The sequence below is a fragment of the Mustelus asterias genome, chromosome 14 (genome assembly GCF_964213995.1).
Source record: "Mustelus asterias chromosome 14, sMusAst1.hap1.1, whole genome shotgun sequence".
Taxonomy (NCBI): domain Eukaryota; kingdom Metazoa; phylum Chordata; class Chondrichthyes; order Carcharhiniformes; family Triakidae; genus Mustelus; species Mustelus asterias.
In genome coordinates, this window is record NC_135814.1 from 35,791,974 (window position 1) to 35,816,447 (window position 24,474).

General features: G+C 45.1%; 1 protein-coding gene across 1 annotated transcript in view; it reads left to right on the forward strand.

Moving 5' to 3' along the window:
* dpp10 (dipeptidyl peptidase like 10) overlaps positions 1-24,474 on the forward strand; it is an 837,745-nt gene that overhangs the window by 739,768 nt on the left and 73,503 nt on the right. Inside the window, exon 13 of the mRNA XM_078229163.1 lies at positions 18,347-18,454. Coding sequence (XP_078085289.1) covers positions 18,347-18,454 — 108 coding nt within the window. The remainder of the gene's footprint in view (positions 1-18,346; positions 18,455-24,474) is intronic.

Consider the following 24,474-nt stretch of genomic DNA (forward strand, 5'->3'; position numbering starts at 1 on the left):
TTATAAGACAGGAATTGCAAGACAACAAAAGACCAAGGTTCATCAGCTTTATATCATATGACTATAGGTCCATCCTGTAATCATATGATATAATGATAATGGAATTGCTGACCAGTAATAGCAATTAATGTTTATCAATTAATCTACAACAGATACAAAATGGGGCAAGAAAAACACACAGGCAATCCCCCAGTTCCTGTAACTCCAAAATTCAAACTTAAATTAAGCCTCACCCGCCTTCCACATGGTCAGTTATGAAGTTGTTTTTTTAACTCTCTCCGCAGTGCAGATCTGTCTAACTGCCACTAATTTTGGCTAACATCTCTCAGTGAACCGCAAACCACACAAGGTCCAAACTGCAACTAAAAACCTCTCCCTGGACACGTACAGGTAAATTGAAAACAGAGGGCCGTCCTAAGCTCCACCCATTCGCATGATGATGTAACCTGATCTGGGTTATCCTCAAGCTGACCTCCAAGTTAATTATCCCTCACTTACAATTTCCCCAACTGAACCCATCGATTGTTTTATAACTTCATCTCGTCTATTGTGACTCTATTAAACAAACATGGGTAACATTCTGTACTGCCATTTCTCTAGGTGTTCTGGAAATCACTAATGCTCAGCATTTTAATTACCTTACCTTTACAACAATAATCTTCTCAGTACTAAACATTACCTCTGAAATATTAACATGATCCGTGAACAATATATTTGCAAAGCTTGATTGCCCTTGGATCTGATAATTGAACCTTTTATCCCTACTATGCTTCCTGACATTCACTTCTGTTTGCCTGTGTAATTCCCAACGAACAGACTTCCTAGAAAGTGCTTTCAGTTTGTGAACCCTGCCGTGCGTATCTCGATCACATAGACATTTGCACAATAAATTTTTTATATTGGTTGTAAACCATGCTTTTATATAAAAAAGGACTTTATAAATTTCCTGGCTGGAAACCACTAACTGATTTTTTTTTTGGAAAGACTAAAGCCACATTCCAGCAATTTAAAATCACAATCAAAGATGGTTTCATGTTTGTATCACTGGATCTTCTGCATTCCAAAGTCATTATTGGACTTCAGTAGTTCAAAAAGGCAGCTCACCACCACCTTCTCCAGGACAATTAAAGGTGGGCAATGAATGCTGGCCTAGTCAGTGAAGCCCACATCCCATAAATGAATTTTTAAAAAGAGCCTAGCTATAAGGGCCCATCACAAACATCGGGGAATGTGAATGAACCACATTTCCTGTCCACATTCACGGGACTCCTGAGTGCTCAGTGGAGTGGAGACAAACCACCATTAGCCATAATCATTTCAGGCAAAGGCTGAAAGAGGAATTCCCAGCTATAACCTCATCAAGTTACAACTGGAATACACTAGCCATAACCATATTTGAATCACTGGGCAGTTGGACAGCAAGGGTCACATGACCAGCAAGCTAATGCTGTGTGTGTTTAATTACATGAGACGTTAAAGTAGTAAGATCCCTGTAGGGTCCCTCTCACGCTCTCTCTACAGATAGCTTCCAAGTTTCAAACCTTGTCTGTACTTTTTGACATGTGCCACAGACAGAGATTTTAAAAAGGAACTCAACCCCACAGCTGCTTTCTTCAGAAGAACAGATAAATTGTCCATATACACCTGAAAACCACCTCACGCCAACCCAGAATGATCACTGAGTTTAGTCTGCAGCCAGCCAAGCCACAAACCTTCGAGAACCATCTATCCTTTTACCTTTACTGGACTTTGAATGACTTAAGCTTTCTGCCACTCTGTAATCTATTTATGTTTGTATGAACTTCAAGTGTGTGTGTGTGGTGTGTGTGTGTGTGAAGATCAAAGCATTTATATTATTTTTATTAGACTAAGTTAACTACAAATAAATACTATTTTCTTTTGTTTTTTGAAGACTGAAACCTGTCATTTGTGTCTTTTATAATCACAGTATGTGAACAGTTTACATTCACTGAATTAGCATGTACATCCTTTTGAAAAAAGAACCTGGTGCAGTCAAATGAGAAGTGGGAAAAGAGAGGAGCCATTCAACCTCTCCTCACCTGATCGTAACGGTTATGTATTTGAGTTATTGGGTATTTAATGGTTTGGTCACGTGGGTCAGTCTGTGACATCTTCAGCTATTTCACAGGCTTTATTCAGTTTAGATCTAGCCCCGGTTGGATTAAACAGCTACCTAATTAACCTGTTATGTTGTTACACCCAAAACCCACGTGCTATCACTTTCTATTCTCTTATCCTGAAACAAGCACTACAAATCTAACAGAATCAAAAGAAAACTGGCAATGAGGAGCGGATTTCAATTCTTCAATGAAAAAAAGACCAGAAAAATCAAAATAGCACTTACCATTGAAGGACAACAGGAAGTCCCAACATCGGACAAAAATCAACAGCAGGTTAGGCAATGGCACCTGACATTGGACCAGTAAGATTGTGGGCAGAAAAGAAGGTCCCTAGCTACTTAAACTTAAACCTTGAGGAGTTCAGGCTGCAGAGCCACGCCACGCATACCATTAGAATAGGCACAGAGGTAGAGTGGGAGAGAAAAGATTTTTGCACTGCAGGAAGTCTTTGGTGAAAAAGAGACACTGCAGTTGGCTCACACTGCCACAGAATCTGGACCATTTTCCATCAAAGGTGCTATTATACAGTTTACAATACTAGTGAAAAATGGCAGGAAATTTTGGCAACATTGGACTATTCGAGGAAGAATCTGAGAATTGGAAGTCTCATATCCAAGCCAATAAAATACCCGTGTATATTGTAGTCCCTGTTTTCCTAAGCACTATTGGCAGTATAAAACTTTTAGTCTACTTGCTTCAACCCAAAAACTTGGTAGTAAAACTCTTGAAGAACTAACCAAAACTTTAAAAGATCATTATGCCCCAAGACCATTGATCATAGCAGAGTGTTCTCGTTTACATAAAAGTGATCAATGAGATGGAGAAAATATTGTGCAGTTCATCACTACTCTGAAGCGTAGTGGTCACTGAAGCCTCGCGAACATTGTGAATTTGGTGACTCTTTGGATGATACTCTCCGAGACAGATTTGTTTGTGGCCTTAGAAACAAAGATATATGGCAAAGATTATTAATGGAACGAATTTAGAGTTAAAAACAGTCTTGGAGATAGCCGTTTCAATGGAGCTTGCTGCAAAAGAGACTTCTCAGCTAGGAGCAAGCATGAGGATCCATAACATGAGTGCCATCCAGAAGAAGTCTATCCAACAACAGATTTGTCATAGCTGTGCAAAAAACAGTCCATTCACAGGCTGAGTGCTGGAGCAAGAAGAGCAAATGCAGAAATTGTGGCAAGATTGGTCACACAGTCAGGACTTGCTGGAATAATACAACTTTTGCAGAAGGGTGTCTCGAAATAAAACCCAGATATACCAAAGAAGGGAAAACAATCAGAATGGAGGTTCCATGAGATCACCGACAAACAACATCTGAAGCATTGACCCTTAAAGCCAGCAGATCTTATCCTATGGACGTACACTGAGGAAATAATGCATCTCAGAGGATACATCACCATCAAAGCAGAGTTAAGTGGGCAAACAGCAGAGTTGCCACTCCATGTTGTCCAAGGAAACTTTCCATCTCTTTTTGGTTGTTCCTGGCGAGAGAAGATAAAGCTGAATCTGAACAGATTAATGGATTCTAAGACAAAATTACAAAGCATCTTTGGAGAAATACAGTAGTGTATTCAAAGATATACTAGGATCAATGAAAAGAGTTCAAGTGTCAGTCAAGATTAAACCAGTCAACTGAAGTATCTCAAGGTCAGAGTGGTACCTTATGCTATACATCCAAAGGCAGAATCAGAATTGAAGAGATTTGTAAACACAGGAGTTTTAGAACCCGTTATTATCAATAACTGGGCAACCCTAATAGTGCCTGTAATGAAATAGGACAGCACGGTACGTATTTGCTGGATTTCAAGACAACAATCAATCTAGTTCTCTGTGCAGATCAGTATTCATTACCAATGATTGAGGACCTGTTTGCTGGCCTAACAGGCAGACAGAAGTTCAACAAAATTGAATGGTCTCAGACCTATCTGCAAGTGAATCTAGCAGCTGAATCTTAACACCTACAAGTAGCTGATTTAAACCAACATGCATCAGGATGGTAATTTCTTTCCATATTGAAAGTGTGACTTTACTTGTCTCTGCTCTTCTCCTTGTTCTGCGAATTCCTTTATGAGTTTCCATCCACAGTGTTTACCATGGCATCTGATCCCCCTGCATGAGCACAACTCCCATCTGTGGTAGTCCAGTTTTCATCACTCATGTCTCTCCCATTATTTCTTTGCGTGTGAATGTGTGGTTCTCTGTCCTTTGGAACATCAGCCTGGGGATTGCACTCATTCTTTCCTTAAGTTTGAGTGATGTGGATTCACTCCATAGACCACTAATGAAATGGGTTTTCATCCAACATTGTCAAAGTTGAACAGTGGGAAAATGTGGTCTGACTGCATAACATAATCACTGGTATACCCTGTCTGCCCTTGGTCTTGAGGAATACATTTTCATCTCTCTGCCACTTTCACTGCCATTATTGTCATGTGTTTCCAAAGTACCATTGTTAAAGTGTCATATGATTTACTGCTGGGTTTGTCTAGCAAAACTCCTCCAAGGTAATATTATTGAATTCAGAATCGCTGCTACCTGTGCGTTGTTTGGAATATTGTCCGCTTTAGATACCTTCAAGTCAGTCATGACTAGCTGCAACAATCCTGCTCTTTGTTATCAATATAATGTGGCAAAAGTTTATGGATTTGCATCAGATTCGAATGTGTCATGCCCTTCATTTTGTTCAATTCATTATATGACTATTTTGAATCCCATTCACTACCAATATTTGGGTTTGTACCTTTCCGAGGAGGACACAGGACACAGATTGAAGGTGACTCCAAAGACAGTTTATTAAGAACCAAAAAGACACCACCAGCCCCTCGGACACACAAACACACGCACTAAAAGCTGTCCCTTCCCTCCACTCCCAAGCAAAATGAATAATGCCCATCATCTTCATACACTGTTGCAATATTGAGAACAGCTAACCACATAAAATTCTTAAAGTGATAGCTGCATACAATTCAGTCTTCTGTAGCACCATTTTCTCCATCGGTCTGACGAGAGACGCTAGGCTGGGTCCCTAACAGCCTGCAGTCCATCTGGAATAATTTGCACTTTTATTTCCTGGGCAAAAATATGCAATGGCAAATCAGCTGTCAGTGTACTGGTTTTCTTCTCCTTGCACTAAATGCAAAGCAAATTCAAGCAACATTTCCATCAGTGATAAAAGTTAAAATTCACCAGGTCCTTCCCTTCTTTCTGGCTAAATAAGTAAGTAAGTTTAATTATTAGTGTCACAAGTAGGCTTACATTAACACTGCAATGAAGCTTCTGTGAAGATCCCCTCGTCACCACACTCCGGCGCCTGTTCGGGTACACTGAAGGAAAATTTAGCATGATCAACCCACCTATCCTGCACATCTTTGGACTGTGGGAGGAAACTGGAGAACCCGGAAGAAACCCATAGAGACACGGGGAGAAGATGCAAATTTCACACAGACAGTGACCCAAGCCGGGAATCGAACCTGGGTCCCTGGCGCTGTGAGGCAGCAATGTTAACCACTGTGCCACTGTGCCGCCCTATAACAGTTAACCCAGTTTGTAGTTTGCCCCCTTCAACCTTCCAACTTTACGCATTTTGAAAGAAAGCTAACAATCTGTGAAATATTCAAAATCTGCTTTCAACTATACTCCCAGGTACGGATAAAATGACAAGATCTTGAATTGTCCTCATTTCTTCAATATGGTTAAACGTTTACAGAGCTGTTGTACCGCGCCAATAGGAATTGGAAACTAGCAGCCAAATCTGTAACGTCTATATATATTTGATTCCAGTGAAGTAAAATCAAGCACATTTAATAGTCCTGCCATCTTACAAAATATTATCCATCAGCCAAAACTCTCAATCAGAGCAGCCAAACTATTTAAACACAAATAAAAGTCTGCCGGTATCTAACATGACACAGTGGCATCAAATGTTGTGCACTGTCCAGACAGCTGAACTGGAGGGAATATTACACAAAAGAACATTCCATTTAGCACTTTATAATTAACTAATTGATTTAATTTCCTCAGAGGACCCAAGCCAAGTGGCCCTCCAGACACAACAGATTCCATGTTCAATCCCTCCCCTGGAAAGAATTTGAAAGGATTTTTATTGAAAGCATTTGTTTACATAATAAAATATCATAGATTAATAAGAAGTCCTTCCTTTATTTTGGCTTTGCAATGCTTATATGGCGACTTACGTATAATCTAGACTCAAAACATTCAAGGACCATAAAACAAAAGCAAATTATTGGAATGCTGGATATTTGAAATCAAAACAGAAAATGGTGAAAGTAAACAGCATCTAAACATAGAACATAGAACATTACAGCGCAGAACAGGCCCTTCGGCCCACGATGTTGCACCGACCAGTTAAGAAAAAAAAACTGTGACCCTCCAACCTAAACCAATTTCTTTTCGTCCATGAACCTATCTACGGATCTCTTAAACGCCCCCAAACTAGGCGCATTTACTACTGATGCTGGCAGGGCATTCCAATCCCTCACCACCCTCTGGGTAAAGAACCTACCCCTGACATCGGTTCTATAACTACCCCCCCTCAATTTAAAGCCATGCCCCCTCGTGCTGGATTTCTCCATCAGAGGAAAAAGGCTATCACTATCCACCCTATCTAAACCTCTAATCATCTTATATGTTTCAATAAGATCCCCTCTTAGCCGCCGCCTTTCCAGCGAAAACAATCCCAAATCCCTCAGCCTCTCCTCATAGGATCTCCCCTCCATACCAGGCAACATCCTGGTAAACCTCCTCTGCACCCTCTCCAAAGCCTCCACATCCTTCCTGTAATGTGGGGACCAGAACTGCACACAGTACTCCAAGTGCGGCCGCACCAGAGTTGTGTACAGTTGCAACATAACGCTACGACTCCTAAATTCAATCCCCCTACCAATAAACGCCAAGACACCATATGCCTTCTTAACAACCTTATCTACTTGATTCCCAACTTTCAGGGATCTATGCACACATACACCTAGATCCCTCTGCTCCTCCACACTATTCAAAGTCCTCCCGTTAGCCCTATACTCAACACATCTGTTATTCCTACCAAAGTGAATTACCTCACACTTCTCCGCATTAAACTCCATCCGCCACCTCTCGGCCCAACTTTGCAACCTGTCTAAGTCTTCCTGCAAACTACGACACCCTTCCTCACTGTCTACCACACCACCGACTTTGGTGTCATCAGCAAATTTGCTAATCCACCCAACTATACCCTCATCCAGATCATTAATAAATATTACAAACAGCAGTGGCCCCAAAACAGATCCCTGAGGTACACCACTTGTAACCGCACTCCATGATGAATATTTACTATCAACCACCACCCTCTGTTTCCTATCCGCTAGCCAATTCCTGATCCAATTTCCTAGATCACCCCCAATCCCATACATCTGCATTTTCTGCAGAAGCCTACCATGGTGAACCTTATCAAACGCCTTACTAAAATCCATATATACCACGTCCACTGCCTTGCCCCCATCCACCTCCTTGGTCACTTTCTCAAAAAACTCAATAAGGTTAGTAAGGCACGACCTACCTGCCACAAAACCATGCTGACTATCACCTATCAATTCATTACTCTCCAAATAACTATAAATCCTATCCCTTATAATTTTTTCCAACATCTTGCCGACAACAGAAGTGAGACTCACCGGTCTATAATTCCCGGGGAAGTCTCTGTTCCCCTTCTTAAACAATGGGACAACATTCGCTAACCTCCAATCTTCTGGTACTATACCAGAGGCCAACGACGACCTGAAGATCAGAGCCAGAGGCTCTGCAATCACTTCTCTTGCCTCCCAGAGAATCCTTGGATAAATCCCATCCGGACCAGGGGATTTATCTATTTTCAGACCCTCCAGAATATCCTGCACATCCTCCTTATCAACTGTAATACTGTCTATTCTACTCCCCTGCAACCCAGTGTCCTCCTCAGCTATATTCATGTCCCCTTGCGTGAACACCGAAGAGAAATATTGGTTCAATGCTTCACCAATCTCCTCCGGTTCCACACATAACTTCCCTCTGCCATCTATAACTGGCCCTAAACTTGCCCTAACCAACCTTCTGTTCTTGACATACCTATAGAACGCCTTAGGATTCTCTTTAACCCTATCCGCCAAAGTCTTCTCATGTCCCCTTTTAGCCCTTCTAAGCTCGCTCTTCAACTCCCTCTTAGCCAATCTAAAGCTTTCTAGTGCACTACCCGAGTGCTCACGTCTCATCCGAACATAAGCCTCCTTTTTCTTTTTAACCAACAAAGAAACTTTTTTGGTGCACCACGGTTCCCTAGCCCTACCAATTCCTCCTTGCCTGACAGGGACATACCTATCACAGACTCGCAGTAGCTGCTCCTTGAAAAAACTCCACATGTCGGACGTTCCCAGTCCCTGTAATCTCCTAGTCCAACCTATGTTTCCTAATTCTCTCCTAATAGCCTCATAATTACCCTTCCCCCAGCTAAAACCACTGGCCCGAGGTTCATGCCTATCCCTTTCCATCACTAAGGTGAACGTAACCGAATTGTGGTCACTATCACCAAAATGCACACCAACTTCCAAGTCTAGCACCTGGTCTGGCTCATTTCCCAGCACCAGATCCAATATAGCCTCACCTCTAGTTGGCCTGTCTACATACTGAGTCAAAAAACCTTCCTGCACGCTTTGAACAAAAACTGACCCCTCTAACGAGCTAGAGCTATAACAATTCCAGTCAATATTAGTCAAGTTAAAATCCCCCATAACAATTGCCCTATTACTTTCACTCCTAAGCAGGATTGACTCCGCAATCCTTTCCTCAACCTCTCTAGAACTTTTAGGAGGTCTATAAAGACTCCCAACAGGGTGACCTCTCCTCTCCTATTTCTAATCTCCGCCCATACTACCTCAACAGATAAGTCCTCATCAAACCTCCTCTCTGACACTGTGATACAATCTCTGACCAATAATGCTACCCCTCCCCCTCTTCTACCTCCTTCCCTACTTCGACTAAAACATTTGAACCCCGGGACCTGCAGCATCCATTCCTGCCCCTGCTCTATCCATGTCTCTGAAATAGCCACAACATCGAAGTCCCAGGTACTGATCCACGCTGCAAGTTCACCCACTTTATTGCGAATACTCCTGGCATTGAAGTATACACATTTCAAACCCTGCTCCACCCCACCTCTGCAATGCCGTGCATTGCAGTCCCCATCCATGCATCCCTCACTTTCAGCCCCACTACTCAGGATCCCTCCCCCCCCCCGAATCAGTTTAAACCTCCCTGCATGGCCTTAGCAAATTTACCCCCCAGGATATTGGTCCCCTTCTGATTAAGGTGTAGACCATCCTTCTCATAGAGGAGAGAGAAAAACAAACTTAACATTTCAGGTTGGTGTTTGTTGATCAGAACTGGGAAAAGTTGGAGTTTTAACAGGTTTTAAGCAAGAGCAGGGACAAGAAAAGCAGCTGGAGGGGTGGAATGGAGAAGGAAAAAAGGGAAGATCTGTGATGTGTTGGGAAGCAGGAATTTAAAGTTTTTAAAGTTTATTTATTGTCACAAGTAGGCTTACATTAACACTGCAATGAAGTTACTATGAAAAGATAAAATGAATGATAGTGCAAGGCAAAATGGGGTGATAATGAGACAAATAAATAAATAAAAGATGGGTCTGGAGGCAACAGCAGAACGTTTGGCAGCATCTGTTGTCCAAAAATATAGGAAGAAGTTTAACAACACCTTGCTAAGAGGTATTTAAAAGAGGTATTTAAAGAGGTATTTAAACTTCTTACTGTGTTTACCCCAGTCCAACGCTGGCATCTCCACATCAAAAATATAGGAACAGTGTTTCTGATCTATAACTGTTGAACTCCATGTTGAATCCTGAAGATTATCAAGTGCTTAATTGAAAGATGTTGTTCCTCAAGGTTGCAAAGAATTTCATTAGAAGAGGTGGATGCAGAAATAATCAAAAGGAAATAGGATGGGAACTTGAAGGAAATAAATTTGCAGGGCTACTGGGACTGAATGGGGTGTGTGGGACTGACCGACGTGCTCCATGGGGAGCTGGCATTGAGTGGTGGGTTGAGTGGCCTCCTTCTGTGCTGCAAATGACTCTATGACCAAGTAACAATGTCAGATGCCAAGAATCCAGGTCAAAGTGGGAGTGAGATGAAGAATTAAAAAGGCAAGCAATTGGAAGCACAGAGTCAGACTGGTGAGCTGAAAAGAGGTATTCAATAAAGTGATTGCCCAGTTGGTGTTTGGATTCTTCAGTTTAGGGGACACTACACTGGGAGCAGCAAATACAGCATCCTAAATAAAAGAAACACAAGTAACATTTTTCACCTGAATGTAGTGTTTGGGATCCTGGATGATGGGAATACATTCCGATTATCTTTACTCCATTTATAATGTCCGTAGGATACTTGAGAAAGGTCCAAGCAAAACAAAATCGTATTATCGATAGTAGCTCTGGTAGGACTGGAATAATGATAAAAGTCTAAAGTTGTAATCCAGTGAGCAACTTGTATAAAATCAGTTCAGATTTTTTTTCAAACTGTGCCTTTGTGTTAAGTTACGCATTGATCTTATGTGTTTTCTTTAGTGTAGTGTTGAGCATCATTAGGGAGGGCTCCTGTTTTAATAAGACATGAAACCTTTGAATTTAGTAAATACAAATAAATTGCAGGTAGTTGAACCCACACCGATCCTCTTCTACTTTGAATTCTACGGTTCAGCCTGCACCGGTCTGAGTGGAGAAAATGATCAATGCTCACAACTTTCCCTTTAACAAGTTTATTGAATCATGGAGACGATTCTCCCCAAAAAATTCTAAGTGTCAAATTTGCATAAAAACTGGAGTAAGTCCCGCTAGGTTTTTTCAGCTGGAGTTTCAAAATGAATCTCCCACACTTTATACATTGCTGAGTGCACTCGCGTGAATCAGTTCAAAAAACTGGGGAGGCCGGCAGCAGAGCGTTGGGGTCACTACACGTGCACTGATCTGTCAGCACTGAGATCGGCACATGCACAGTGGCCCCTGTCTGCCGGCCTCCAGATTGCTGGCCAGCCCGGTGACCCCCGCATTGCCAGCCCTCCCACTGCCCGATCACTGGCTCCCCAAACATGCCCGGGCCAGCATCGATACCCTCCCCCCCCGCAGCCCTGATCTCCTGATCCCCCCCACACACCTATGGCCAGCCCCAATCACTGGCCTCCCTCCCTCTGTCACTCAGCCCAAAGTGCAGAATGGCAGCGGTACTCCCCCCACCCCTACCAATCACCCACCAGAGGCCCTACCTCCATCAGCACTGCCCAATGCCTAATACCAAATAGTACCCCAGGCTGGCACTGCCAAGGTGGCAATGTCCAGGGGGCATCCCCCAGCACCCGACCCTCTGAGGGGCCTTGATTTCCCCCTTTCTCTCCAGCGGGGTCGGGCCGCCAGCTCCCCACAAGTGGGGAGTTATACTAAACCCCGCTGGAGTGAAATCCTGCTGTGGGATGAGGAGAGGCTGGAGACTGAAGCCTCCGGGCACTCCAACGATATTCAAATATTTCAAAATTATCATTTAAATAAATTGTGCAGCTCTACACCGACTTCCGGCGTGAAGCAGACGACATCGGAAATCTGACTGCCAGAAACGTGCAGAGGCTATGGCGCCCAGCGGGGAGCCCACAAAATGGCCTCCGCTAGAATCTCCCGGCCCGCTGTGCTACTGAAGTCTGCTGGAAGAGAAAGAGGATATTCAAATATCTTGTAAAGAGGAGAGTGGCAGACTTCAGGAGGCCACAGACAGGCCGGTGAAATGGGCAGACACATTGCATTTCTCCACAATAAATTTAAGCTGCAAAGTGTTACAATTTGGAGATAGAAATGAGGATAAATTAAATGGTCCAATTTTAAAGGAGGTGCAAGAACAGAGCAACCTGGGAGTTCACAGGCACAAATCTTGAAGGTGGCAGGTCAGGTCGATAAGGCTGTTAACAATATATGGGATTGTTTCCTTTGTAAACAGAGTCACAGCAAGGAGGTCACGGCAAGTCTTCTTCATATTACAAGTTAGGCCCCAGCTGCGTAAAGTATCCAATTCTGGCACTGGACATTAGGAAGAACTTGGAAAGGGTTCTGTGGTGAACCATCGTTGGTTACCACTGTGGGGTTATTCCAATGTTACTGTTGGGTTAGGGTGTTGACACTGTGGGGTTGTTATAATGTTGTTGTTGGGCTAGGGTGTTTATACTGTGGGATTAATATACCTGTGGTGGATGCTGTTATGGCACATCCCGGTCGGGCCCCGCCTCCTGGGAGAGGTATAAGACCCTCTGCTCAGGCGCGACCCCTCCAGTCTGGAATGGTGTACTCGTGTTTAGATAGTTCCATTGTTTGTCAATAAAAGCCTTCAATCGCTGAAGCCTTGTACCTCGTGCTTGATTGTCGCGCATCAATTTTATTGACAAACACAAAACTCTCGACAGTAAAGAGAGTATGGAGCAAATGCTGAAACCAGAGCGTCTGACGCTGGACCCACGTGCGGTCGGCGCCTCTAACACCTTCGACCACTGGCTGAAGTGTTTCGAGGACTACCTGGCAGCCTCTGCAGCAGTTACTACGGACAACGACAGACTCCAGGTCCTCCATGCGAGGGTAAGCGACACGGTCTATTTCGCGATTCGTGCGGCCACCACTTACCCGAGGGCCATCGAGCTCTTGAAAAAGCGATACACGAGACCACCCAACGAGATTCACGCTCGTTACCTCCTCGCTACACGACGTCGGCAGTCGGGCGAAACCATGGAGGACTACGCCAATGAGCTCTTGCAGCTTGCCAGGGGCTGCGACTGCAAAGCTGTGTCGGCTGAGCAGTACATGTACGACCTCGCCCGAGATGCGTTTGTAGCAGGGGTAGGGTCCTCGTACATCCGGCTCAAGCTATTGGAGAAAGGGAATCTCAACCTGACCCAAGCGATGGAGATGGCTGAGATGCTGGAGGCAGCGTCGAAAAGCTTGGCTCTGTACCCCGAAGACCACGTGGAGACAACGTGGCAGGAGCAGGCACAAATCCCTCCTCGCCCCACGGGCTCGCGCTCCCATATCGACCCGACGACGGCGGCAGCTCCTGGCGGCCAGCGGTGCTATTTTTGCGGAGGAGCCAAGCATCCACGGCAACAGTGTCCAGCTAAAACGGTGATCTGCAGTCAGTGCGGCAAAAAGGGGCACTACGCGAAAGTCTGCAGATCGAAGCCCAAGAACGGCAGTGCAGCCTGTGACCCTCCAGAACGGAGACAATCTCCATCGGCGTCGCAGTACCCACGAGGTCCGACCACGTGCGAACCCAGGACGACGCCATTGTGGCTGGCGGAGGAGGAGGATGACCACCAGGAGTCGCTACGCTTGGCGCCCTCACCCACGTGCGATTCATGGGGGCGGCCATCTTGGTCGACGACGACCAGGAGCGACCAGCAGGGGTCCTCAGCATCAACCTCGGCTGCCTGCAGTGACGTCCAAGGGCCAACGGTGGCGTCGATCACTCTGGACCAGACAAAGCATCACAGGCTTGACTGTTCGATGATGAACATCAAGGTAAATGGTCGTACTGTGTATTGTCTGTTTGACAGTGGGAGCACCGAGAGTTTTATTCACCCCGACACTGCAAAGTGGACTCCGGGTTCTACCTGCCAAACAGACAATTTCTATGGCATCACGGTCCCGGTCTGTACCGATCCAAGGACGTTGTGTGGTAACTCTGGAGGTGCAGGGCACAATTTACGAGCGATACAGGCTCCTTGTGTTACCGCATCTTTGCGCGCCAATTCTCCTCGGACTAAACTTTATGGTCCACATGAAGAGTGTGATCCTACAGTACGGTGGGCCACTCCCTTCGCTGGCAGTAGGGAATCAGCCGCAGCCTCCAAATTGTCCAAAGCGCCCCGCATGCAATCTTTCCACACAAAAGATCACCACACCCTCTTTATTTAAGAATCTGGTACCAGGCTGCAAGCCCATCGCTACTAAAAGTAGGCGTTACAGCGCTGAAGACCGGATCTTCATCAGATCTGAGGTTCAGCGGCTCCTCAAAGAAGGGATCATACAGCCCAGTGCTAGTCCGTGGAGAGCGCAGGTCGTGGTGGTTAAAAGCGGGAACAAACCCCGGATGGTCATCGACTACAGTCAGACCATTAACCGTTATACACAGCTGGATGCGTATCCTCTCCCGCGCATATCTGATATGGTCAATCAGATTGCGCAGTACTGGGTGTTCTCCACCATAGACCTTAAGTCCGCCTACCACCAACACCCCATCCGCCCAGAGGACCGACAATACACGGCTTTTGAGGCGGATGGTCGTCTGTATCAGTTTCTTAGGGTTCCATTTGGTGTCACCAATGGGGTCTCGGTCTTCCAGCGTGCTATGGACCGAATGGTGGACCAGAACGGGTTGCGGGCTACCTTCCCGTACCTGGATAATGTCACCATCTGCGGCCATGACCAGCAGGACCATGACACAAACCTCCAGAACTTTCTGCGCACTGCATCTCGCCTGAATCTGACCTATAACAGGGAGAAGTGTGTATTCCGTACGCGCAGGTTAGCTATCCTGGGATACGTGGTGGAAAACGGGGTCATCGGCCCTGATCCAGACCGTATGCGCCCCCTTACTGAACTTCCCTTGCCCGCTAGCGTAAAAGCACTGAGGAGCTGCCTCGGCTTCTTCTCTTATTATGCGCAGTGGGTCCCCAACTACGCGGACAAAGCCCGTCCGCTCATCAAGTCCACGACTTTCCCACTCACGCCGGAGGCCCAATTGGCCTTCAAGGCTTTGAAAAGCGACATTGCGAAAGCCACGATGCACGCGGTGGATGAATCCATCCCTTTTCAGGTGGAAAGTGATGCATCGGATTTCGCCCTGGCCGCCACACTAAACCAGGCAGGCAGGCCCGTCGCGTTTTTTTCCCGCACCCTTCAAGGTCCCGAAATTCGGCATTCAGCGGTGGAGAAGGAGGCCCAGGCTATTGTGGAGGCCATCAGACACTGGCGCCATTACCTGGCGGGGAAGCGGTTCACCCTGATCACGGATCAGCGATCCGTGGCGTTTATGTTCAGTAATACGCAGAGGGGCAAGATCAAGAATGACAAGGTCTTGCGGTGGAGAATCGAGCTCTCCACCTATAATTACGATATTATGTATCGTCCAGGGAAACTCAATGAGCCCTCGGATGCCCTCTTGCGCGGAACATGCGCTATCATGCAGGAGGACCGCTTGAACGCCCTCCATAATGACCTGTGCCATCCTGGGGTCACTCGGCTCTACCACTTCATAAAAGCCCGCAACCTGCCCTACTCGGTGGAGGATGTCAGGTCAGTAACGAGAAGCTGTCGGATTTGCGCGGAATGCAAACCGCACTTTTATCGACCTGACCAGGCACAATTGGTCAAGGCCACTCGCCCCTTCGAGAGGCTAAGTGTGGATTTTAAGGGCCCCCTTCCCTCAACGGACCGGAATGTGTACTTTCTCAATATCATAGATGAATACTCCCGGTTCCCGTTTGTTGTCCCCTGTGCGGACACGTCGACTGCCACGGTGATTAAGGCATTCCGTGATCTTTTTACCCTGTTCGGGTACCCCTGCTACATACATAGCGACAGGGGCTCGTCGTTCATGAGTAACGACTTGAGGCAATTCCTGCTCTCATACGGGATTGCCTCTAGTAGAACCACGAGCTACAACCCTAGGGGCAACGGACAGGTGGAGAGAGAGAATGCTACAGTCTGGAAGGCTGTCCTATTGGCGCTGAAGTCCAGGGGCCTTCCAGTCTCCCGTTGGCAGGAGGTCCTTCCAAATGCGCTTCATTCCATTCGCTCCCTCCTGTGTACGGCAACCAATGCTACTCCCCACGAGAGGATGTTCTCATTCCCTCGGAAGTCGTCCTCGGGGATCTCCTTACCAGCCTGGTTGACGTACCCAGGACCCGTCCTTCTGCGGCGACATGTAAGGGCCCGCAAGTCCGACCCCTTGGTCGAACCGGTCCAACTCCTCCACGCCAACCCTCAGTATGCCTATGTGGCATATCCTGACGGGCGAGAGGACACGGTCTCGATTCGAGACCTGGCGCCCGCAGGGGACGTAGCAACTCCTGTCGCTCCCATACCCCCTGTCACGAATCCCCTATCACTTCTTTCTTCCCCGGACGTGGCGCGGTCAGCACCGGGACCAGTGCATAACAGTTATACTCCCATGTACAGCTTGCCTGAGACTCGGAGATCGGCGCCACCACAGAAGGTACCGGGGTCCCCTGCACCACCGCTTCACCAGGGTCAACCGGCCTGTGAGTCCTCGAGGGGACAGCCGGACGCTGTTTTGGAGAGAACGCCACCGCAAGCACCTGCTCCGGTGTCACAACCGGTGTTGAGGAGATCACAGCGACGGTGCGGTCCTCCAGACCGTCTGGACTTGTAGATTTTTTTGTATATATGTAATCTGTTTTCGCACCCCGCCGGCCTTTGTTTTCAAAGGAGGGGTGAATGTGGTGAACCATCGTTGGTTACCACTGTGGGGTTATTCCAATGTTACTGTTGGGTTAGGGTGTTGACACTGTGGGGTTGTTATAATGTTGTTGTTGGGCTAGGGTGTTTACACTGTGGGATTAATATACCTGTGGTGGATGCTGTTATGGCACATCCCGGTCGGGCCCCGCCTCCTGGGAGAGGTATAAGACCCTCTGCTCAGGCGGGACCCCTCCAGTCTGGAATGGTGTATTCGTGTTTAGATAGTTCCATTGTTTGTCAATAAAAGCCTTCAATCGCTGAAGCCTTGTACCTCGTGCTTGATTGTCGCGCATCAAGTTCAGATGAGATTTAGTAGAATGATGCCAGAGATGAGGGGCTTCAGTTATGTACGAGACCAGGGGGAAAGTACGATCCATCTCCTTAAAAACAGTGAAGATTAAATAATAGAGTTGTTCAAAATGATGAGGAGTAAACAGAAAGAAACTGTTTCCACTGACAGGAGGATCAGTAACCAGAGGACAAAGATTTAAGATAATTATAGAATAGAATCCCTGCACTGCAGAAGAGTCCAATCGGCCCATCGAGTCTGCACTAACTCTCATAGAAATCATAGAAACCCTACAGTGCAGAAGGAGGCCATTCGGCCCATCGAGTCTGCACCGACCACAATCCCACCCAGGCCCTACCCCCACATATTTACCAGCTAATCCCTCTAACCTACGCATTTTAGGATTCTAAGGGGCAATTTTTAACCTGGCCAATCAACCTAACCCGCACATCTTTGGACTGGCAGCTAATACTGGCAGAGTATCTTACCCAGGCCCTCTCCCCCACCCTATCCCCATAACCCCACTCATTTTCCAGGGCTAATCCACCTAACCTGCACATCTTGGGACACTAAGGGGCAGTTTAGCATGGCCAATCCACCTAACCTACATATCTTTGGAAGGAGGGGGGAAACCAAAGCACCCGGAGGAAATGCACGCAGACACAGGGAGAAAGTGCAAACTCCACACAGACAGTCACCCAAGGCCAGAATTGAACCCAGGTCCCTGCAGCTGTGAGGCAGCAGTGCTAACCACTGTGCCACTGTGTCAAAATGAAAACCAGGGACAAGATGAGAAGAATTGTTTTGTGCAATGAGTTCTTATAAACTAAAATGTACTGTCTGAAAATGTGGTGAAGCAGAATCAATAGTAACCTTTGATATATATCGGAAAAGGAAAAAAATTGCAGGGTTTTGAGATCAATTAAACAGTGCTTTCAAAGGAATGGCATAGGCACAAACAACAAAATGGCTTCTTTCAATGCTGCATGATTCCATGAAATGAAATGAGTAACTTTCATGTGTTTTATTGAGAAATTTAACACGGAGAACATATTAATCTGATCTGTGAGAACTGAAAGCATATTAGGTGACGGCTCCAGGGAATTGAATTGTATCTCGGCGAGGTGGTGGGGGTAAGGAATTCTGTGGCCCTATTGCGGCACGAGCCAGGCTGGAAAATGTGGCAAGCCATCCAAAAGTCCATTGACGTCAGCAGGACTGGAAAATCCCTTCAGCGGGAGGGGCCGTAAAATTCTGTCCTGGATGGTTTTAGAAAGGAAAACTAATTGGATTTTGTTCTTAATGTTCTTTCATAATATACATTTCAGTAATATTGTGGGACTTTTCTATTTTTTTTAGAATGAGGAACCAGTGTTCTCAAAGGATGGCAGCAAGTTTTTTATGACTGTGCCTGTCAAACAGGGTGGTCGAGGAGAATTCCATCATATTGCTATGTTCACGCTTCAGGTGAGACACTGGTGATTGTGCTTTATACTTACAACCTGCTCTGTGGAACATAATTGAGATCAGGAGGCTCCAGATGGTGTTGCTGTTTCTCTGTCAAATCAATTTCACCTTCATTAATTAACTTCAAGAAATATTACGGCCTTGAAATACCAATGGTTTTCACACTTGTTACTGTTAACTGCTCCAAGGTTTTGATTGGTGTTGGTTAAGTGATGGAAGATGAAATATTACACTTGCTGGTCAGCACAGAAAAAATTCAACAGTTAAGCCCAGTCATTTGATTAGAGGAGAAGTATATTTAGAATTGATCTCATTTTCCAATTCATCAAACTTTTGCAAAATGTTGTTATCACTTTGCGTAATTGGATTTTATAAGCTGCAGTGAGCATTTAATTTCAGATATTACTGTGATACTGATTTTTTTAGTCAACATTAATAAAATGGGAAAGCGGCATTTAAATTTTTCCCCATCTCAAGCCGGGAAGGGCTGGGCTGGTGGGGATGTCTCACTCTGAAGACTCCTCAGATTTGGGAATGCCTCTCCCACAGGATGTTGGAGCCCTGGGACCCCTCTCCTCCTCCTGGCACATCACCTCACCCCCAACCTCAGCATCGCGATTGCCCCCTCCCAATCACCCTCCCTCCCCATCCAGGCGTCCCCTACCCTCCCACCCCCAGAACCCACGGGACTTACTTTCTCCAAAGTCCCGGGACTTTGTCCCAGGCACAGCACTGCAGTACCACTTCTCTGCTTTGGACCACTGCAGTGCTGTACCTGGCAGGGTTGAAGAGATGGCCAATCTGCCAACAGCTCTCACACATGAGGCATCCTTCCAAGGGCAGACAGAAGTCCAGCCCACTGCCAATCAATGCTCAAGAGAGTGTTAAATGGCAGTGGATTTTCAACACTCATCATCCTCAAAATTCTACCCAGTAAGATTTGTAACATTTCAGACTATTTGAACACTTGTTCACAGGAAGAATTTGGGGGAGAATGTTGGGGCTCTGAAAGCATTGTACCTTCACACATGTTTGCATGCTCTCTCCGTGTCTGCATGGGTTTCCTCCAGGTGCTCTGGTTTCCTCCCACAGTCTAAAGATGTGCAAGTTAGGTGGATTGGCCATACAAAATTGTCCCTTATTGTCCAAAGATGTGTAAATTAGGTGGATTATATGGGGGGGGGGTAAGGGTATGGTGGGGGGGGGGGTATGGTGGGGGGGGGTTGCAGTGGGCCTGGGTGAAATGCTCTCTCAGAGTTGGTGCAGACTCAATGGGCTGAATGGCCTCCTTCTGAACTGTAGGAATTCTATGATTCTAACAGTAAAATGGTAAGTAGTTAAAACGCTAATGAGCTCACATCATGTTCTTTTCCTATGAACTGTAAATAATAAGTTTTTCACATTGTCTCAGCAGAAGTAAAATACCTCATACTGTATTTTAAAATATTTTCTTGCTGTGAACGTTGTAATTTAAGACACAAAGACAATCAGTGAATTTTATAAAGAGGCAGCTGAAGAGAAGAGAACTTCATTAAGACTAAGAGGTCGAAAGACATTTGTTGAAGACAAGTAAAATGACCAGCTGACATAGAGAAAAGGGGTGTGCTCTTCAATTTGTTTGATTATGTAAGAACAAGTGATTGAACTAATTGGGTGTGATCCTAACATTGTTAACTACATTCATCTCAGCAAGAACTATGACAATTGCTATCAGGGCTCATTTAACCCAATGTTTTCAAGCCTGTTGTCGTAAAGATTGGAGAGGTGAATGAGTGTGCTGGTGAAAGTCCTGAATATCTACTTCAGGGCAGACGCTAATCCTAGTATTACATTCCCTCACCCACCCCAGGAAAGCTAGCATACAAGTAAATATAGGGACTTTGGAGAAAACCTCAATAAAAGTTAAATATTCAGACCACTTAGAAAGCCACTGACAGCACTTACCTCAAGAAAATCTCTGTGACAGATTCAAGTTATTAACTAGAATACAAGCACAAGAAAAGGAGGAGGGTGTAGATTCCTCTGAGTGGCTTCCTGCTGCTTCCTGCTTATTGCTGGTGACTTGGAGATATCATCAAGTATGTGAGAGATTCTTACCTTATACATACTGGCTCATGAAATGTCTTAAGAACATAAGAACATAAGAATTGGAGCAGGAGTAGGCCATCTAGCCCCTCGAGCCTGCCCCACCATTCAATAAGATCATGGCTGATCTGATAGCGGTTTAGTTCCACTTACCCGCCCACTCCCCATAAATTATGGGAAATTATTTTGGAAACTAGCAAGGAAGCTTTGAGTTGCAACCCTCATATTGCAAAAGTGAGGGGCACAGTAGTTAATAGAGTCGCTATCAGTAAATATAAAGGGCAGCAGAATTCTTCACATAAACTGAAGCATCAAAACCATTTTTATTCCAAGGACTTTTTTTTGACAAGAGCAGCTTGTCTTCTTATCGATCTCACTGAACCAGCAGCTTTGGAAGCTGTATACCTGCTTTTGCAGGGAGCATTTTGTCCCTGAACTGCACTCTGCACGGGGAGAGAAAAAGGAGGAGAGACAGAAAGGAATGAGACAACCAATTTAGTCCCTTTCTGGACAGGCTGTCTCTAATCAGTTCCTTCAACTGAGCATAGGGAACTACGTTTTAAGTTACTGTGAAAATCCCCTAGTTGCCACACTCTGGCGCCTGTTCTGGTACAATAAGAACTTAGCATGGCCAATGCACCGAACCAACACATCTTTTGGACTGTGGGAGGAAACCCCAATTCCCTATTCAACAACAGTCCAATACCTTTCCTTCCCTCTGTTAGGGATCATCATAGTGTCCACTTGGCCAAAGTGTAAAAATAAAACCACCACAAAATCCGATCCACGTTTGATTGATCTTTCTCTGCACCCTAGCTATGACTGTAACACTACATTCTGCACCCTCTCCTTTCCTTCTCTATTTACAGTATGCTTTGTAGATATAGCGCAGAAGAAACAATACTTTTCACTATATACTAATGCACATGACAATAAATCAAATCATTCCATATTGCATATAACCATTCATCCTTGTGCATTCCCTTTGTACCTGACTTCCATGTGGTTTTGTTTTAATGTTTTATGCAATGGCTACCCCAGTCAGTGGCTGCTGCACAGCTGGTGGGATGCTGCTGACTTGGTGGGGGAGATTGCAGATGGCCAAGGTGGACAACCCCAAGCAACTCTGGGCCTAGATTGCCCAGCTGGCACTTTGGCCATCAGACGCTGGATCGGGTCGGTTAGCTCAGCTGGCTGGATGGCTGGTTTGTGATTCAGAGTGACACCAAGAGCACAGGTTCAATTCCCATATTGGCTGAGGTTATTCATGAAGGAACATCTTTTCAACCTTGCCTCTTGCCTTGTTAAATCATCATCAGTCACCACACTTCAAAGGAGAGGGCAGCCTTTGATCATCTGGGACCAGGGGCTTGTTGGGTTCACAAATGTGTGAGTGGAGTTCACCACCTCTTTAGCACTGGCTGCATATACCTATCATGTAAATTAGTCATCTGTACAAGTTAGCTTGATGTTCTTTCCCTATGAACAGTAAATAAATTTATTGGACTGTCTCCGCATTAGTAAAATATTTCTTAGCAATTGTATTGGAAGTCTTAAATCCTTTTTATGCTATGAACAGTGGGAGTTAAGACACAGACAGAAACTCGGCCAGTCATATTTCTAAAGAGGAAACTGCACGTATCTTTGCTAAAACTAAGAGGTTGGAAGTCATTTGTTGAAATCAAGTGAAATGGCCCGCTTACATACTGCCTGCATCGGAAGCAACATGCCTGGGTTAGTTATGTGGGTGATGTTTCTGCTCTTTTTTGAGACCTACCCAATTTCACAGTCTCTGCGTTGATTCCATTGGTGAAGACTGCAACAAGATGCCCGATGGAGGGGTAGGAAGATTTCTGGATTTCGCAGTGCATGTGCAAATGTTAGGAGCTGGTGTCAGATTTGCCACTTCATAATGACAAATGCTGACAGCCTTGCCATTAATGCAGTTGCAAATTCCCATCTGATATCTGCAATTTGGGGCAATCTAACTCCACAGGGCATTGCTTATGGCACAGAGTTCAGAATGATTTGAGGACTCGGAGCTCTAGGCTATGGTAAGAGATTTCCAGAAATGAGCAAATTGTCCTTGTCATTGGAGAAATCAAGATTAAATGATGACACGAGTGTTCAGTTGTAACAGAGCATGTAAAGGCTGCCCTAAAGGGTAACTTCTGTTTTATTTTGTTTCATGCATTGATCACAAGAAATACATTTTACTGCAAGTCAATGATTTTGAATTATTCTTCCCAGCAGTCTTTTCATGGTGTATATTGTAAAAGGTTGAGTGCCTTGAAAAGGCATCTTTTAACCCATTTTAAACAACGCAGAATATTGGCAATGCAGCCAGTGAAACAATATAATTTAAGACATTTTTGCTGTTTCCAGATGGCAGCATTCCAAAACGATTGGAAGAAACTATCTGGCATTAGACAAGGTTACTTTCTTTTTCAGCTCTGGAGTTCACAGTAATGCAAAGATGTAGCAGAGGCCCATTAAAATTAAAGTATAACTATTAATGTAATAATGTAAAATAGTGGTTTACACATCTAGACAGAACAATTGAAGCCATGTTTGACTTATGGTAAGCCGTCCAAACTATGAGTCGACAGGGCATCAATCCAAGCTGAGACTGGATTCAACTACTCAGTGTTCGAGCACACTGTGTGAGGTAGTTAATGAGCACAGCATAGGACCTCTGGCAATTCTGCAACTTCAGTCTACACTCAACCTTATCGATCTCCAGATATCTGAAAGGAAGGCCTATAGATGTGTAGAAAAGAAAGTACAAGTGTGATTATGAACATAGGAACAAGGAGCAGGGTAGGCCATTTAGCCACTCAAGCCTGCTCCGCCATTCAATGGCTGACCTGATAGGAACCTCAAATCTGCATCCAACCTGCTCCTGATAACCTATCACCTCCTTGCAAATCAAGAATCTATCCACGACTGCCTTTAAAGTATTCAAAAACTCTGCTTCTGCCACCTTTTCAAGAAGAAAATTCCAGAGACTCAGGACCTGCTGAGAGAAAGAGTTTTGCCTTGTCTCCATTTTAAATGGGTTTGATTTATTATTGTCACATGTATTATTGTGAAAAATATTGTTTCCTGCATGTGATACAGACAAAGCATACTGTACATACAGAAGGAAAGAAGAAGGTGCAGAATGTAGTGTTACAGTCACAGCTAGGGTGTAGAGATAGATCAACTCAATGCGACATAGGTCCGTTCAAAAGTCTGATGGCAGCAGGGTTGGTACATGACCCCAGACTTTTGTATCTCTTTCCCGACAAAAGAAGGTGGAAGAGAGAATGTCCGGGTGCATGGGGTCCTTAATTATGCTGGCTGTCTTTCCGAGGCAGTGGGAAGTGTTGACAGAGTCAATGGATGGGTGGCTGGTTTGCGTGATGGACTGGGCTTTGTTCACAACCCTTTGTAGTTTCTTGCGATCTTGAGCAGAACAGGAGCTATACCAAACTAGGTGACCTCGAGGTCAAGACAAGGGGAAACATCCTCTCCACATCCACCCTGTCATAATCTCTCGGGATCTTAAATATTTCAATTAAGCCACCTCTTATTCTTCTAAACTACAGCAGATACAAGACTAGCCTGTCCAACCTTTCCTCATAAGATAACCAGCCCATTCCAGATATTAGTCTAATAAACCTTCACCAAACTTCTTCCAAAGCATTTACATCCTCCCTTAAATAAGGTGACAAATACTTTACAAAATACTCCTAATGTGGTCTCACAGGTGCTCTGTATAACTGAAGAATAACCTCGCTACTTTTCTCTTCAGTTGCAATAAATGGCATCATTCTATTAGTTTTCCTAATTACTTGCAGTACCTACATCCTAGCCTTTTGTGATTCATGTAATAGGATACCCAAAACCCTCTGCACCTCAGAGTTCTGCAATCTCTCACCATTTAGATAATA